Source organism: Acanthaster planci, linkage group LG17 (genome assembly GCF_054643075.1).
Source record: "Acanthaster planci isolate LZ-2023a linkage group LG17, COTS_SCS, whole genome shotgun sequence".
In the NCBI taxonomy this organism is placed as follows: Eukaryota; Metazoa; Echinodermata; class Asteroidea; order Valvatida; family Acanthasteridae; genus Acanthaster; species Acanthaster planci.
In genome coordinates, this window is record NC_141793.1 from 12,883,459 (window position 1) to 12,899,725 (window position 16,267).

General features: G+C 40.9%; 3 protein-coding genes across 3 annotated transcripts in view; 1 reads left to right on the top strand and 2 right to left on the bottom strand.

Moving 5' to 3' along the window:
- hacl1 (2-hydroxyacyl-CoA lyase 1) overlaps nt 1–4,639 on the top strand; it is a 6,621-nt gene extending 1,982 nt beyond the window's left edge. Inside the window, exons 6-15 of the mRNA XM_087148232.1 lie at nt 78–239; nt 345–480; nt 675–780; nt 892–981; nt 1,365–1,526; nt 1,626–1,726; nt 2,192–2,350; nt 2,769–2,873; nt 3,226–3,415; nt 3,597–4,639. Coding sequence (XP_087004358.1) covers nt 78–239; nt 345–480; nt 675–780; nt 892–981; nt 1,365–1,526; nt 1,626–1,726; nt 2,192–2,350; nt 2,769–2,873; nt 3,226–3,415; nt 3,597–3,635 — 1,250 coding nt within the window. The 3' untranslated portion in view covers nt 3,636–4,639. The remainder of the gene's footprint in view (nt 1–77; nt 240–344; nt 481–674; nt 781–891; nt 982–1,364; nt 1,527–1,625; nt 1,727–2,191; nt 2,351–2,768; nt 2,874–3,225; nt 3,416–3,596) is intronic.
- Nucleotides 2,995–7,439, bottom strand: LOC110973384 (COMM domain-containing protein 3-like). The gene is made up of 5 exons (XM_022224184.2): nt 7,216–7,439; nt 6,736–6,847; nt 6,215–6,374; nt 5,696–5,815; nt 2,995–5,045 (listed from the first exon to the last, which is right to left on the bottom strand). Exons 1-5 carry the CDS (start codon nt 7,352–7,354, stop codon nt 4,986–4,988), a joined length of 591 nt encoding a protein of 196 aa, XP_022079876.2. The 5' UTR covers nt 7,355–7,439; the 3' UTR covers nt 2,995–4,985.
- Nucleotides 7,440–7,805: 366 nt separating this feature from the next.
- On the bottom strand, nt 7,806–16,243 carry ccdc93 (coiled-coil domain containing 93). The gene is made up of 16 exons (XM_022224420.2): nt 16,117–16,243; nt 15,329–15,442; nt 14,744–14,838; nt 14,131–14,341; nt 13,750–13,904; nt 13,207–13,387; nt 12,833–12,919; nt 12,522–12,641; nt 12,196–12,332; nt 11,982–12,063; nt 11,616–11,756; nt 11,414–11,522; nt 11,135–11,255; nt 10,912–10,996; nt 9,133–9,246; nt 7,806–8,932 (listed from the first exon to the last, which is right to left on the bottom strand). The coding sequence occupies exons 1-16, from the start codon at nt 16,207–16,209 to the stop codon at nt 8,882–8,884; spliced, it is 1,896 nt and encodes a 631-aa protein (XP_022080112.1). The 5' UTR covers nt 16,210–16,243; the 3' UTR covers nt 7,806–8,881.
- Nucleotides 16,244–16,267: the final 24 nt, after the last annotated feature.

Genomic DNA, 16,267 nt, shown 5'->3' on the forward strand with positions numbered 1-16,267 from the left:
ACCATACGCTGTTATGCCATTTGCTGTGCGCTGTTTTCCTAATTTCGTTTAATCAAAGTTCTTGTACAATCTGTAAATGCATACCAGTGCAGTAACAGTCATTCTTTCCATATTTTTCCCTGGAAGAATTATGCCTAAGGTGCAGCCACCCCCACCGATGTTTGCATCACCGGATCTTGTTGAGGAGGCCGTCCGGCTCCTGATGTCAGCCAAGAAACCCCTCATCGTTGTTGGCAAAGGTACTAAATGTTTTTCAAACTCAATGTATGTGTACATGTACATTGCTGTGTTTTTCAACTGAAGTGTTTAACGCTGTGGATATTGCACTCCATGATCTTAACCAGGAGCAGCCTATGCCAGGGCAGAGAGGAACGCTCGTGAGTTGGTTAACAGGTATGGTTTTCCCTTCATTCCGTCTCCGATGGGCAAAGGCGTGGTTGAGGACGACCATCCGCAGTGTGTCATCGCTGCTCGCTCCAGGTAAGGGTTGATTGGTTTTGGGGTTCATCGCCATCATCAATGTACCAAATTGTAAACATGGCCATCTGCTTGTTTTGAAAAATTATGTGTGGTGAATGAAGCCTGTTTGTCTACCTCAGCTCCACTGTTTGTGTGTCTGTCTGTCTGGATGCTCAACAAGTTAATCATGAATTTGTTTGTTGGTTGTTTTCCAGGGCATTACTCCAGGCTGATGTCATTGTGCTCCTCGGAGCACGTCTCAACTGGATTCTTCATTTTGGACTACCTCCAAGATTCAATCCTGATGTTAAATTTATTCAGGTATGAACAGAGGGTGTGGCCAGTGGGGGGGTGGGAGTGGTGGATGTGTGGGCGGGGCTTGGCGAATGAAGCCTTAATAATGAAGTTTTTCGTACATATTGCACCAACAAGGTTGATATTTGTCCAGAGGAGCTTGGCAACAACATTGGGACGGAGAGATTGCTGGGGGTGGCAGGGGACCTCAACTCGGTCACTAAGCAGGTAAGAATGACCAAGGTACAGGTTAACCCTAACAGTCTTCAGTCCTCCAACAGGTGAAGGATTGAGGAGTGTTAGGGTTAATGTACGGTGCTTGGCTTAAATATGTTGATTGCATGGCCATGCTTGCTGGGTGCAAGTTTTCTGTTGTCAGATAACTATGGTGAACATGCTTTGGTTTGTATGGCTGAAAAAAATTACCACGAGAAGACTGGTCTTTTGAATGACTTTTATCTCACTTTGCTATGAAAGTAACATCTTGAACGGAGGATAAAATAAGTCATTTGAATGTAGCCTTTTTAGAAATTGATTGTGAATTTACACAAGTCTTTGGCCACGCATTTTTATTTATGCATCAAGAAACAATTTTTGTCATCTTCCTGAAGATGTTGGAGACCTTCAAGTCTTGCAGTCCCAATTGGCAGTATCCTAGCGACACACCGTGGTGGCAGAATCTCCGTAGCAAAGTGTCGGCCAATCAGAAGGCTAGCCAGGAACTTAGCGCTGACCAATCGGTACCCATGAGCTTCTACTGTGCACTGGACAAGGTCAGCAATCCAACATCCCAAGTTTCAGTTCTTTCAACTTCTCTTTTTCACTCCTCTCACGTCACACAGTTTGTTGTCTTGTTTTTTTTGGTTTACCAGGTGCAAAAGCTAATACCTCGTGACTCCATCATCATCAGTGAGGGGTCAAATACCATGGATATTGGGAGAACAGTGCTTCTCAACCACTCCCCAAGACACAGGTAAGGCAAGGATATTCTGTGGATCAATTCTTTTTAATTCAGAGCAAAATTGGTAAGAAGCATCAAGTCTTGTGTAGCAAACGTCCACATGTACCTGACTCATAAATGAGACAGGTAAAATCTGTCATTGCAACCAGTCACTTGTCATGTAAACAGGTCTATAATTAAAGACAGTCAAGTGCCGTTTCTGCATTGCTCATTCCTGATTACTGAACTATGCATAGAATAATTGTTTAGTACAAAAACCACAAAGTGGTGCAAAATAGGTTACTAATATCCATCACCAGTGTTAGTGTTACTTAAGGCTGCGTCCAAAGGTTCTGGCTGTGGCTAGAAATAACACTTAAACCTACAGAAGCCACTAGCTTGTGGCTGAACACAGTTCCCATAGATGTGCGTGTTACTGCAAGCCATAGCCAAGTACTTTAGATGCAGCTTTCCTGTTTGAATGCTGTGATCCACCAGGTTGGACGCTGCTACGTTTGGAACCATGGGTGTTGGGTTAGGTTTCTCCATTGCTGCTGCCCTGTTGGTCAAGGACAGGTGGCCCGGCAAGAGAGTGGTGTGTGTGGAAGGAGACAGTGCCTTTGGCTTCTCTGGGATGGAGGTTGAGACAATCTGCAGGTGCGTGATGTCAAGCCCTGTTTCACATTACATAATGGCACTTATGTTTACAGCATTAAGGCCGGCGTAACTTCATGTCAAGTCGGCCCTATCGTTCAAAGGAATTTGCAAAACTTGCATTGAAATTGGACTTTAGTGTTAATGGGAAGGTCTTTGGTAGCATGCCACATAGTATCAGGCTAATGACAGTGTAGTTTAAAACCACAGTTTATCACATGTGTAATGTGTTGCACAGCGTGGCGCCATAGAGTACACTACCGAACATTCCCAACAACGTAAGGGTAACAACTGTGTGGTGAGGGATGGATGGGATAATATTGGACAGGAAACATGATCAGAATTATTTTGACCAATCTCTGTCTTGCACATGGAAAGGACCGCTTCTGAATTCTCTGTTTCTTTGACGTTTCGTTGACAGGTACAATTTGCCCATTCTGATGATTATTGCAAACAACAACGGCATCGGAGTGGGAATTGATGCAGAGACGTTTCGGGAAATCGAGGTCAAAGACAGAGGAATCGAGTAAGCGAAGAGATCAATTGGTGGTCTTTAGACAACAATTTCATCTTGGAAACGTTTAACAGATGTACAAAACGTAAACATGCATAATGCACAAGATAATAATAATCAAGGTCACTCGCTGTAAAGTTTTCTGGGCAGTTTTTGACTAGTGCTTGAAAATCTCAAATTTATTTGAAATCTTCCATTTCAAAATTGTAGTATAATATACAATACCATATATGTGTCAACAACTAGGATGGAGAGAACAAGGAAAGTTGACAACACACTGGGGGTATGCATGCAACTCTGAATACTGTTTTGTGAAATCAACATTCAGATCCTTTGTTCTCTCTTTGCACCCTTTACTTCCTAGCATTCCGGCTACTGGGCTTATGCCAGATGCACGCTATGAGAAGATCATGGAAGCATTCGGTGGGAAGGGTTATTTCGTCACAACCCCCTCCCAACTAGAGAATGTTTTACAGGAGAGCCAGACCACATACGCTGACAAACCGGTGGTCATTAATGTGGCTGTGAGTCCCCAGTCCATGAGGAAAAGCCAGGTATGCTGAAACATGCTTGGAATCTTCCACCTCTCCGGCCCCACTCGGCCAGTGAGGTTTATCCCAGTATTTCTTCACTGTATACCAAGAGCTAGATGCATTTTCCCCGGATTCATCTTGAAATGCTCCCAATCTTGTGGTGTAATTTTTTTTTTCTTTTTTTCCCCTCTTCGTGGTGCAGGAGTTCGGCTGGCTGACACGAACTGAAAGTAAACTGTGAGTGCACCGTTGTCAGTCTTTGAAGCCAAGGTGCAGCCTCTACAGGGCTCTGTTCTGGGATTAGTTCTAAAAACAAGTTTGTCTTCCAATTCAAAGGAAAAATTACAGCCAAAATAATAGCTTGCTTGTAAAAGCAGCAAAAATCAGTTTTATCAAAATTTCTGCTATCATATGCTTTGTCTAGTTAGAACTAGAGCTTACAAATATTTCCCTAAATTTGAAAAAGCACAAATCTGACATCAGGGAGATATGTAATGACACATTTCTTCTTCACTGAACAGGTGAAGGTAATAAACCAAAATAATTTGGACAAACTAGATGTGAACAGTCGTACTAAATCTGGCACTTTTCGGACAGTGGACGTGCACTGTCTTCAATACTTAGAACCAAGATGAAGCCTTCACAGGGCTCTGTTCTAGGATTAGTTTCAAAAATAAGTTTGTCTTCCAATGAAAGTCTGTTTCATCAGAAATTATGCTATCATATGTTTTGCTTAGAACTGTAGAGTTTACATATTTTCTCCTCAATTTCATAATGGATAAATTTGAAAATGGAGAGACATACAATGAGACAGTACTTACATAGTTCTTGACAGAACAGGTGACGGTACTGGTGCATAGTTGCAGGAAAGCTTAGTTGCACTTTTCGTTAGCGATGTATACCCACGTTTTGTTTTACGAACTATTTTCAAAGTTTTCAGTGAAACTACACCTGACTATATTCAAATACTTTTCTTTAATACAAAGGCAAATTGAATTGGAAAGACAAAATAATTGAAAACCTTCACAAGAGTCATTTCTGACATTGATTTTTTTTAAATCAGGGTTGATCATGGTGCAATATAATTTTCAAAGTGACAGTGAATTATTTTGTAAAGGTGAAAGGGAAAGTTTGTGAAGAGATTTGTAAAGAGATGAGAGCTTCAAGTCTTTTAAAGACGTTGATGTAATCGACTGAATTCATCAGTATTCAGATTTTTAATAAAGCATTTTTTGAACAACTAAATGTGGTATTTCTCTGGTCAAAATTTATTTAGAACTAATTCTATTTTTTTTTAAATATGAAATTTTGAATATATATCACAGTGCAAATTGATGTCTGCTTGCAACTTAAAAAGAGGATGTGAATGCAAATTACTCAATTTCTGGAACATGAGCATCGTGAGACAATCTTTCAGTCAGAACTGCACTTGCCTTTTCTTTCACAATATCTTGGCTGCTTCACTGAACGGTTCATGTTGCCTGGATGCAGGTTTAGGCTTAAGGCCATTTGCAAGGGGAATGTCCCAGTTATCAAAATGCTTTACGGTTTCTTGCCTGCTTAGAAATATCTATTCCAGCCCATGTAGCTCTCACGACAAACTGGCCTTCTCTAGACTCCGGGTGGCGTCCTTCAGCTTACTGACCAAATCCTGCATGAGGAGGAATTTCACGTGAACAACACAGCGAGTACTGATAACTTGGGCTTGTTGTCATGTGTTTAATAGTGGAATGGAGTGAAACCCATGAATAATGCTATTTTTAAAAATTAAATCTGATATGAACTTGGAATTTGAAGGACTGAAGTACACTAGGTCATAACCCCTCCTGTGCAAAGACTCACCGTGTCGGTCAAAATCAGTTTCATGTTTATATGTCCATGTACTTCAGCAAGAGAATTGGAAGGAATTCTTGACCCTCTGTGACTTACAACAGCAGGAACGCTGACAGGGAAAGTTTATGCTAAGCAGATCACCTTGTGCTCACCAAAGTGCAATTTACCGTTCCACGCCGCAAGTCATGTTCAATTACTCTAAACCTCTGAAGCTTCAAATAATGGTGCAGTCAGAACCATATGTCCGAAATTTGGAAATTGAACACTTCTTGACGAGAGTTTGAGTTGGGAATGATCGAATTTTCAGCCAGTTTAGTCTTTTGGACGTCTTGGATAAAAACCATTTAATTTCAATAACTTCCAAAAACAAACAGAATTTTTCCTCAGAGGGCAGAAATCTGCTCGCCACACAGAGATTGATCGTCCCCACAAAACTGCTGTCTCCTCCCCTTCCATGAAACCACCCACCTGGAGTTGTTCAAGGGAGCAACAGAACTGGATATCTTTTGTTTTTCTTTGTAGGTCCCCTTCCTCTGTCTTGAGTGTGATGAGGTATAATGCTTCATTCACTTTGTCCTTGTGGTTATTCTATTGACAATGACAAAAAGAACACTGACACAATATTCAGACCCACTGATGTCTGATTGTAAACCTTCGTATTTTCCAGCTTGGGAAATACATGTACTTTGGAAGCCATTAGACAATGCAGCTTTCAAATGCACACCAGTAGCTGCAAGGACAGAACAAAACCATATGACTAGAACTGCAAAGCCACCATAGCTCACCGCTTCATATGAATCTAAGCTTTTTTACAGCAAATCTAAACATCTATGTCAATTACATATGGCTCACCAAGTGGAAGCTTTACCACAATTTTTACAAACAGCTAAATGCTCTAAACTTTTTCGGTTAAGTAACTATAATTACGAAACAATAATTTCTCTGCGGGCTGAGGTCCTCGTTTGGAAGGCATATGATGCGCCGTACCTTCATGTAGTAGTCTAGTCTCCAGTCTACATCAACAATGTGTGGATGGGATTGCCTGATGTTGCCAAGGAGGACTCTGACTGTCTCCTTCTGATCCAGAAAGATGTTGATAAAACTCTCTGTTCTATCTGTGGTCCATTTACAGTCTTCCAATAGTGGGCTGCACATACACATTGATATTGATATAATACTAATAAATCATGAAAAACAAATTGGTAAATACCCTTCTAAACTGATGAGAATTAAAATTTTCATCAATTATAAATCATTCATTCGTCACAGTGATAACTTTCGTAAGTTTTCGCTGGCAACGTTTTTCAATTTATTTTCCCCATTTGTTTCAGCTCATTTGCTTTTCATAAATTCCTGTTTTGCAGATGCTACTCTTATCTACCAGAGAAAGAAGCATTTATTTCGCTTCTTAGAGTTAATGACTTTTTGTTAATAATATAATACTGACCATTACTTACAGAAAGGTGCAAGCACAGGAGTTCAGTTATGAAATCTGTTATTTGCTTTACCTTAAGTTTGATAAATTGGCGTCATGTTTGGCGCCCTCTAGTGCTAGTGTACATAGTGCTGCATAGGCTTGTTTCACAACCGCAGCATCCAGTGATTTCAAATTTCCATCTTCTGTTGGTAAAAGAACAGAATATGTTGGAATGGGCATTTTTCAATGGTAAATAATGACTAGGCCTGTTGTTAGGCTAACATAATTAATAGTTCAGCATGCATGACGTGCAGTGCATGTCAACTTCCTACGGACATGATGGATGTAGGCCTAGGCAATGGTGTTCATTACCTTCACCCTGTTACTATAACTTATAAGGGAACAAATTCTGCTTTTCCGAAACAATTTACCTAAACAAGTTATAGGAAAAGGGTGCTAAAGGTAATAAACACCTGTCCTAGTTTACGCTAAATATGCTCCGACATGTCCGATGGTTGGGCAGCTATGAACAAGTACGAAGTAACACGGCTCATGCTCAGAAAACGCCCACCTTTCAACAACCTCGCAGACGGCCGTTTAAAGATATCTTCGAAGACCCTCTCCAGCAAATATTTGAAAGACTTATCAGGGATATGTGCTGTGTCGCCTGCGAGCTGCAGACCCTCTTGAACTTCTGCAGAAAACTCCATTTCAATGTATTTCAGTTGTCGGCAGTTTCAGAAATCACACGTCCTTTAGTGGAGTTTCACGGCGTCGGATTCCCAACTGCCGAATATAGCTGTCATTTACATCACATGACGCTTTTAGGGGACCTGACTAAATTTATCGCTGTATCAACAGCGCCCTCTATAAAACTTACTCTTTGTCCCCCCTCGCCGTGCCAATAATAATGCAAGAAAACTTAAATCTAAGATCACGAGATGACGATAAATTCTGTAAACAAAAGCCTTACATCACGTCTTTGCAAATTCTCCAACAGCTAACTTGACGCGCTAATTCTTTTGCCAGATTTACTTGGCAACTGTGGACCTTCAAACTGCCAAGTACGCTTCCATTCAACCTAAAGCACACGATAAAGATGCAACTTGACCACACCATTTTCAAGAAACTTGAGGAAATTCGGATGCAAAGTCACTTGGATGCCGTTTGTATCTGTACTGTACGATGAACTGGCAATGATTTATTTTAATCGATGCATTAATTTCTGTAACCATCACAATAACTAAAAAATACAAGACAATTTACTTAATGATAAGGGAAAAAAAATCTTTTTGAAGAATCAGAACTCGGAGATAAACCAAAATTATTGTTGGATGGAAGCATTGTTTGCTTTCAGATTACAATAAAAGTATCACTCGGTGTCAAAGAGCAAGTACCAAAATATGACAAGGAAAAGCAAATGGATTAATAGCAACTATTTTTTTTGTAGTTTGATGCAATCTAGAATAAGAATATCAATGTGGACAAACGCTTTGGTCTTCTCAAACTGTACTTGCATTCATAAACACATTTTTCAGGCGGTGGAAAATTAAATTAGATTTGTTACTTTGGAACATTGGTTTAAATAATTTGCTTTATGCTGTTTGTGGTAGCAATGATAATGCTGAAAATTTCCGAATTCCTTTCAAAAAGGGAAACAAATCTAAGAAACTATGACACTACATTCTGAGCAATATCATGATAGAGTAAGGTTTTGCAGAAAGGACGATTAGCATTACAAAAATATTGAATTTCATTTTACATGAAAGATTAACAGAATTTTAACAGATAAGTACAAAAAGAGTCAATATATCTTGAATTTCTGGAAGCAAGAACTATTTGGCCTAACAGTTCCGGAGCAATTTTATCCCCATACATCTCAAAGGCTAACCTGCTACTGCCCTATTTCTCAACAAATAATCCTTAAAAAAAGGAGAAAAAACTATCCAAAGGTTTGGCTTGGGGATGTCATAATTTCTGCCAAACTTTTGGGTCAAATGAGGGCAAAGCGACTAGAGAAGAGCTACCGATGAACACAGCAGGGGGGAGACATTTTAAAAATATAAGTGCTCAAGTTCTACTTGAAGAATTCTACATAGGTCAAGTACTATGGATATCTACGCTAATTCTGGAGACAAACATAGACCAGCCAAGAAATTTTTCAACAAAATCAAAGTTACTTAGGTAATAAATGCCGGTAGGATTTAATTTGTTACATATTTTTTTTAAAAAAGGAACTAATTTGTGGCAGAAAGCTTGGAGAGGAGGATCTCATTCTTTCGACATTCCTGTGAAAAGTAAAAAAAGACAAGAAATAAATGACATCATTATGTGGAGTATCATTTTTTAGTCAGTATATTATCCTTTGGGTATTTGTCAGTATCATATCATGAACAGCACTGAAAACAACAGTTGCTGAATACAAACAGCATGAGACACAGCAATGCCAACACTGGCAGCAGAAAGCAGGATAAAACCGGTGTCTTACCTCCTTGAAGTCTCGGACTGTCTTGAAGTACAGTCTCTGTTTTTCCACCAGGTCCAGGAAATTGTCGTTCAACTGGTCCCTCCTCATCTTTTCCTCTTGCTTCTTCTTCTCAACCTGCAAAACAAAATAAACTATTTTATCACCTGCAAAATGGTCTCTCAGACACCAAATCAAATACGGAGTCAGACATTAAAGTCGGACGATTAGCCTACTCCCAAGCAAGTGAGTAAACCTTTACTCACAGCTGATCAACTGGCTAGAAAGTCAGGGAGATGTGGTGTTGGGGGGGGGCTAACATGATGCAGTCAGCTGCTACAACCCAGGCAGGGTAAGTCACAAACTATCCAGTCTACAAACTGACAGACTGGAACATGATGCAGTCAGCTGCTACAACCCAGGCAGGGTAAGTCACAAACTATCCAGTCTACAAACTGACAGACTGGAACATGATGCAGTCAGCTGCTACAACCCAGGCAGGGTAAGTCACAAACTATCCAGTCTACAAACTGACAGACTGGAACATGATGCAGTCAGCTGCTACAACCCAGGCAGGGTAAGTCACAAACTATCCAGTCTACAAACTGACAGACTGGAACATGATGCAGTCAGCTGCTACAACCCAGGCAGGGTAAGTCACAAGCTATCCAGTCTACAAACTGACAGACTGGAACATGATGCAGTCAGCTGCTACAACCCAGGCAGGGTAAGTCACAAGCTATCCAGTCTACAAACTGACAGACTGGAACATGATGCAGTCAGCTGCTACAACCCAGGCAGGGTAAGTCACAAACTATCCAGTCTACAAACTGACAGACTGGAACATGATGCAGTCAGCTGCTACAACCCAGGCAGGGTAAGTCACAAGCTATCCAGTCTACAAACTGACAGACTGGAACATGATGCAGTCAGCTGCTACAACCCAGGCAGGGTAAGTCACAAACTATCCAGTCTACAAACTGACAGACTGGAACATGATGCAGTCAGCTGCTACAACCCAGGCAGGGTAAGTCACAAGCTATCCAGTCTACAAACTGACAGACTGGAACATGATGCAGTCAGCTGCTACAACCCAGGCAGGGTAAGTCACAAACTATCCAGTCTACAAACTGACAGACTGGAACATGATGCAGTCAGCTGCTACAACCCAGGCAGGGTAAGTCACAAACTATCCAGTCTACAAACTGACAGACTGGAACATGATGCAGTCAGCTGCTACAACCCAGGCAGGGTAAGTCACAAGCTATCCAGTCTACAAACTGACAGACTGGAACATGATGCAGTCAGCTGCTACAACCCAGGCAGGGTAAGTCACAAACTATCCAGTCTACAAACTGACAGACTGGAACATGATGCAGTCAGCTGCTACAACCCAGGCAGGGTAAGTCACAAACTATCCAGTCTACAAACTGACAGACTGGAACATGATGCAGTCAGCTGCTACAACCCAGGCAGGGTAAGTCACAAACTATCCAGTCTACAAACTGACAGACTGGAACATGATGCAGTCAGCTGCTACAACCCAGGCAGGGTAAGTCACAAGCTATCCAGTCTACAAACTGACAGACTGGAACATGATGCAGTCAGCTGCTACAACCCAGGCAGGGTAAGTCACAAACTATCCAGTCTACAAACTGACAGACTGGAACATGATGCAGTCAGCTGCTACAACCCAGGCAGGGTAAGTCACAAACTATCCAGTCTACAAACTGACAGACTGGAACACTGGTCCCTATTTCATCACCTGCTAACTTTCCACAATGTTTGCTCACTGATTGTTACCTTGATTTTGTTCTGTTTGACCCCGCCGACAATCTGCTCAAATTGTCGAAGGAACTGTTCCTTGTTAGAAGTGGAATTCATTGCCCTACAAAAAAAAAACCCAAACAAACAAAAGAAGAATTACACTGTCTGGAACGAAACTCCAAAATTTAGGGCTGTTTCAGTGACCAGCGACTTACAAGAAGTGAACAATCTACTTCAAAGAAAAGGAAATTGGACTTACTGTGAAAAGTTGTCATGGATTGAGTTGAGTAAAGTAATTTCTTTCTCCACATATAACTTGGTGTCATCCAGAGTGTTGTACAATGTGTAAAACTGTTTTGTCTCTTTGTGGGTGTTGGCAACTGAAAATTGAAATCAAAGTATGATACACATTTTTTCTGATTACAGTTAAACAATAGATTTTATTCCATATTGTCTTTTGTAGATCTATTCCTATTTCACAACTTGTTGGTATCAAAGCAAATTATTTCCTTTATTTTAGACAACTTTTATACTTCACCTTGATTATACAGCTCAACAAATCGTCTTTGATACTGGGATAATTCAGCTCGTGATGGCACGTCATCTATCTTCCTCTGCAGGGCAGCAATTTCTCTTGTTTTCCGAGCCTGCAGGTGATAAGAACAAATTCAAAAATGGCAAGTGCTTTGTGTTTTGACCTCTCTGAGTGCAGTAGTTGAACGTTCTGTCATCAGTCTTACCAAGAGCAGACGGAGCTTCTGAAGTTTTTCTTGCCCGGCCTCATATCGTTTCAGGATCATCTGATCCCTCTCAGACATCTCTGCTTCTCCTTCATTCTCCTTCAGCCCTGAGATGGTCTCCTGGAGACGAACCATCTCTTCCTAACAAGTAGCAATTTTAAAAAAAAGTCCACCCGCTGTTTAATTTCCTTATGGCAAGGTTTGAAACACCTTTTACAAGACCAAGACAGGCACGAAGCCAACAAATTTTACAGAGTAATAAAATATACAAGTAGTTTGTGCCTTTCATAAAGTTGTCTACAAAAGTAAGTGGATAGATTGGGGCCAGATATAATTCAATGGTTCACTGTCCCTAATGACACTCACCTTGCAATGAGTGCGGAACTCCTGTTCCTGTTTCTTGAGACTTTCGTTCATAGCCACAAGGGAACGCAGCTTCTGAAGAACACTGGAACGAGAGAAGTAAAAAACCAAGAGACCAGGCAAATGCCTGCTAGAGTGCATGCACTGGAATTCCAACTGTGGAAATTAGGATTAGGAATTCTGAATTTTATCCAAGGTTACCTTGGAAACCTATTACCTTTTGTTCTCGTCTGTCTCAATGGATTCCAGATCTTCCATCTCCTTATCGATCTTCCTAGATTGTTCCTGGACTTCTTGTAGCTTAGACTGGGTCCCAAGGTGAGCCTCCTTGAGCTCACTGTGGCGTGTACTCACCTGCAATATAAACAGGATTCGATTCACTGATTTTGGTCATTGTTGGCCATTGGCAACTGCTCACATTTTTAGTATTTAGTTATGTTTGATTTTCACATGTAACTCTCAATGGCCAATTAAGTGTGTATGTTCTGCAGATATCATCTGATTAGTCAATAGTGTCAGGTTGCTATGGTAATGATGTCTCACCTCAGCTAGCTTCTTCTCCTGATTGGCTATCTGTTTGTTCAGTGATGCCACCATTCTCTGATGTTGCTGAGCACCACTCATCCTTTCTGGTTTTTCAGCTTCCATTTGCAGCTCTGATTTCTGAAAAAAAGTTAGCTTGTCCGTTATTTGACACATCCCACCTTAAAAATTAGCCTAATTTTGTCAAAACTGGTATAAACTGCAGGGCTGTAAATCTGTAGGCAAGTTATAATCCTATGTCTAATTGCAAAAAGTTGTTACAAAACCATTAGCATCACAACGAAGTACAATAGGGAGAATTTGTCCCTTACCTTATCTGCATATTCAGACGCAATTTGGCCAATCTCTTCGGACTGTAAACCCACAATGGAACCAACAGTGCTGGCTGTAACTTTACCCTGTCCATAAAAAGAACAAAAAAAATTAAAATGTGTTGTAGTTCTCCGCTAGATCCAGTGACAAAAACAAACCAAAGATCTAAATGCAAAACTGTGCCTCATGCAGAGGTCCTTGATAAGGACTTGACGAAGAAACTTCCTACTTAAGATATCCAAGGATTCAAATTCTGGGTTTCCCGTTCTCTTTCAAGGCCACTTAAATTTGAAGCCATCAGACACAATCTGAGCAACTTAAAGGTCAAAGATGAAGTGTCAAAGGTCACTGAGATGATGCCCTCTCCCCTCACCTCCTCTGAGATGGACATTCCTTTCATCAGGGCCTGGATGCGTTTCTCTTCTCTCTCTTGTGATTCCTCAGAGTCTAAGGAGTCTGACCGGGCCTTGGTCATGCCGGCTTCCAATGCCTTCTTCTTGGCCTCTTTCTGGGCATCCTTCTCTGACTTGGCAGTCCGACTAATGCCGTAACGTCTGAATCAAAAGAGGTGGACGATTACTTGAGACTTGAGTGCCATTTACTGAGCACAGGAATGTTATGCAAAGACAGGTCACTGGCCAGAATGTCATGTGTTTTACTGCCTTTGACAGTTTCCCTGTCAACTTGTGGCTAGCATGTCATTCTATTGAGAGAAACTCTCAGATCTCAAGTTATAGTTAGTGTTATTACATTTCTGTCCCTGAGCAGGATGCTTTGCCACATATTCTCGTAATGTTGATTCTAATGTATGAGATGCAAAGACTGGGATCAGGACATTAACAACAATTTATTACTCAATCAACATTTAAAGTCAGGATTAAGGACATCCAAGAAAATGATTTGAAGTTGTGTTTACCTTCCGTACTCCAGAAGAGTAGACTGTACTCTCATCTCTTCTTCTTTCATCCTGTGGGCGTCAGCTCGCCGATATCTCCTCTGGGGTTTGTAGACATCTTTCACGATGCTAATCGTGTCCACAGACTTGTTCTTCCTCCCCTCAAATTCTACATCCTAGTGACAACGTCTTGTCTAGGTTAGTTTTTAGAGCCTTGATATATTCTCCAAGGACTGATCAGGTTTTTTATTCAGTTAAATAACAGTAACATGGCGAAGTGCAGATAAACAATGAACAACGGCTCCAGAGCACCCTCTGGTGCAAGTCATTTTCTCCGTTTTCCCCCAAGAGGCCTACTCTGTAGAAGGGTCCTTTAACTACCTCTGTCTGACATTTGCTTACCTCTGGTGTCTGGTGCTGTTTGTTGAACTGTGAGATGGAGAAGGCCCTGATGAGATCTCCCATCTCCTCTCTTGTCTCAATGGCACGCTTCACCAACCACTGAACCACGGGGTAGATGTGGATGAAATCTAAGCCTTGGATCTGATGGGGCTCAATGCGGTGAGGGCATTTCATTCTGGGCAGGACGGCGACGATCTTCTCCGTAAGGGCGCTTGGATGCAAAAAGTGATTTAAGCCATGAGTAAGCATGATCCCCCTTGAGACAATATATCAAAACACCTTTCATGTCATGTCATTATCTCAGTGTAAACGTGTATTGCATAAACTGATCCATAACTTTATTGCAAGGATCCTGGCACCAACTTGTGACTTGATGATCTGGTTTAACATGGCTATAATGCAAAAGTATGATTGGGGGCTCCATCACAATGAACTGCCATAAAGAAAGTGTTCTCAAAACCACTACTGTACATATTTATTTGAGGTGTGGAACTTTGCCGTCTTGCATCTATAGGGTTACCCATGTAGCCATCCTGTACTAGTAACGTTGAACGTACTAATGACCAGATATACGCAAGACATCTGTCAAAATCGTTTGTGCTGTTAAACTTACATTTTCTGTCCAATGGTAGAGTTTTCTTGGAAGAGCAAATCCACATCAATGTCAAAGTTACATGTTGTGATGCACCAAGTCATACCCCCAACAACCTAGGATTGTAACCCAATTTTATTTAACAATACATGTGGAGACAAGTTTGCAAGGAACATTACCATACCTACTGAAATGGAAAATCAATATTAAGTACAATTGTGTAAGGGTAAGAAAGAATTCTATAAATACGGATGCCCTGTGCATAAACGCTATGAAATTTGTCTGAAATATTGTGTGTTCTAAGTGAATACTTCATTTTCATGGCTCAGTTTGACTTTTCAGGACATTTTATTGCTTTTGGATGGCTAGTACTCAGTAACAGGTCACCCAGGGCAAAATTAGGGCGATCACATTCTTTCCTCTGAAAAGCGTAAAACATGTAACTTATTATGTGCACATCTGTGTAGGCCATAGACACGATGGATAACATCATGATCATGACGTAATAAATAACACATCTGAAGTGAACATCCTGAACCATTTTTATATTTACAAATGCAAATTGCACGGTATCTTTGCTTAAAAACAAAGTCTGAAATGCTCAACCTTATCAAATGGTGTGAGTCCCTTAATCCGTGCCCTGAAATATCCAGCGGCAAGGAGAAGCTCAATTGTTTCTTGAAGCTTAACATTCTGTTCCTCGTCCTCTCTTGTTTCAACCTAATATGAATGAAAATATTTCACAAGAAATACATGTAGACATTATTCTTGTCAAGAAGACATCAAAAGATTTATGCTATTTAACAATAGATTGCATTGCCAAGGTCATTCTCACAGTCAGGATGACATCATTGCATCTTGATTCTTCTGATTGGTCCGTCTGTGGCTATTTCATATTTCACAATCAAACTCAATGTGACAAAATACATGTTTAATAGTTTGGCGGTCTATGGGGAAAATCTGAATTACTCACTTAAAATCAAATGTGCCTGAAATTTCACTATTTATGCGCTATGAATATCTCCCACACTGTACCGAAAAGGAAACTGTCAGATATTTTTTATCATGTTCATAACGTTGCAGCAAAAGAGGAAGAAAACATGCAATCCCTGTTGTAGGCCTAAAAAGAAACGGAGAGTTGCCCCTTTGCCCAGATGGGACAACCTCTGACCACAGGAATGTACAACTGAATATAGCAGTAAGCCTAGGCCCTATTGCAATGGACTTGGAGGAACTCGGAAAGTATTATGGGTTCTGTCCGGAAATTAGGCACCGCTACAAATTAATTTGTGACAGACATGACATGAAATAACAACACAAAATCTTTTTATTTTGCCACGTATGACCAGCTTTTTTCGCTGTGGGTATAACTGATAATACTTTATTCCATGTACCTCAACTTCCCGTCCTTCAGTGTCGTAAACAACGCCTAATTTTGAACTGGAAGATCGGCCCAAGTGAAAGACGCTTCCGCTGGGGGCTGCCATCTTGCTTAGGTCACGTGAACATCCACCCAGGCCAAAGGTCCAGTGTCACGTGTGAGAG

Coding starts and splice junctions, on each gene's coding strand:
- ccdc93 (XM_022224420.2), bottom strand. CDS start 16,209: ATGGCAGCCCCCAGCGGAAGCGTCTTTCACTTGGGCCGATCTTCCAGT. Junction 14,342..14,743: donor TCTACCATTGGACAGAAAAT/GTAAGTTTAACA, acceptor TTTGCATCCAAG/CGCCCTTACGGAGAAGATCG. Junction 11,757..11,981: donor AGTTCCGCACTCATTGCAAG/GTGAGTGTCATT, acceptor GCTACTTGTTAG/GAAGAGATGGTTCGTCTCCA.
- LOC110973384 (XM_022224184.2), bottom strand. CDS start 7,354: ATGGAGTTTTCTGCAGAAGTTCAAGAGGGTCTGCAGCTCGCAGGCGAC. Junction 5,816..6,214: donor GACTAGACTACTACATGAAG/GTACGGCGCATC, acceptor CATTGTCAATAG/AATAACCACAAGGACAAAGT. Junction 5,046..5,695: donor GCTCCCTTGAACAACTCCAG/GTGGGTGGTTTC, acceptor CTCCTCATGCAG/GATTTGGTCAGTAAGCTGAA.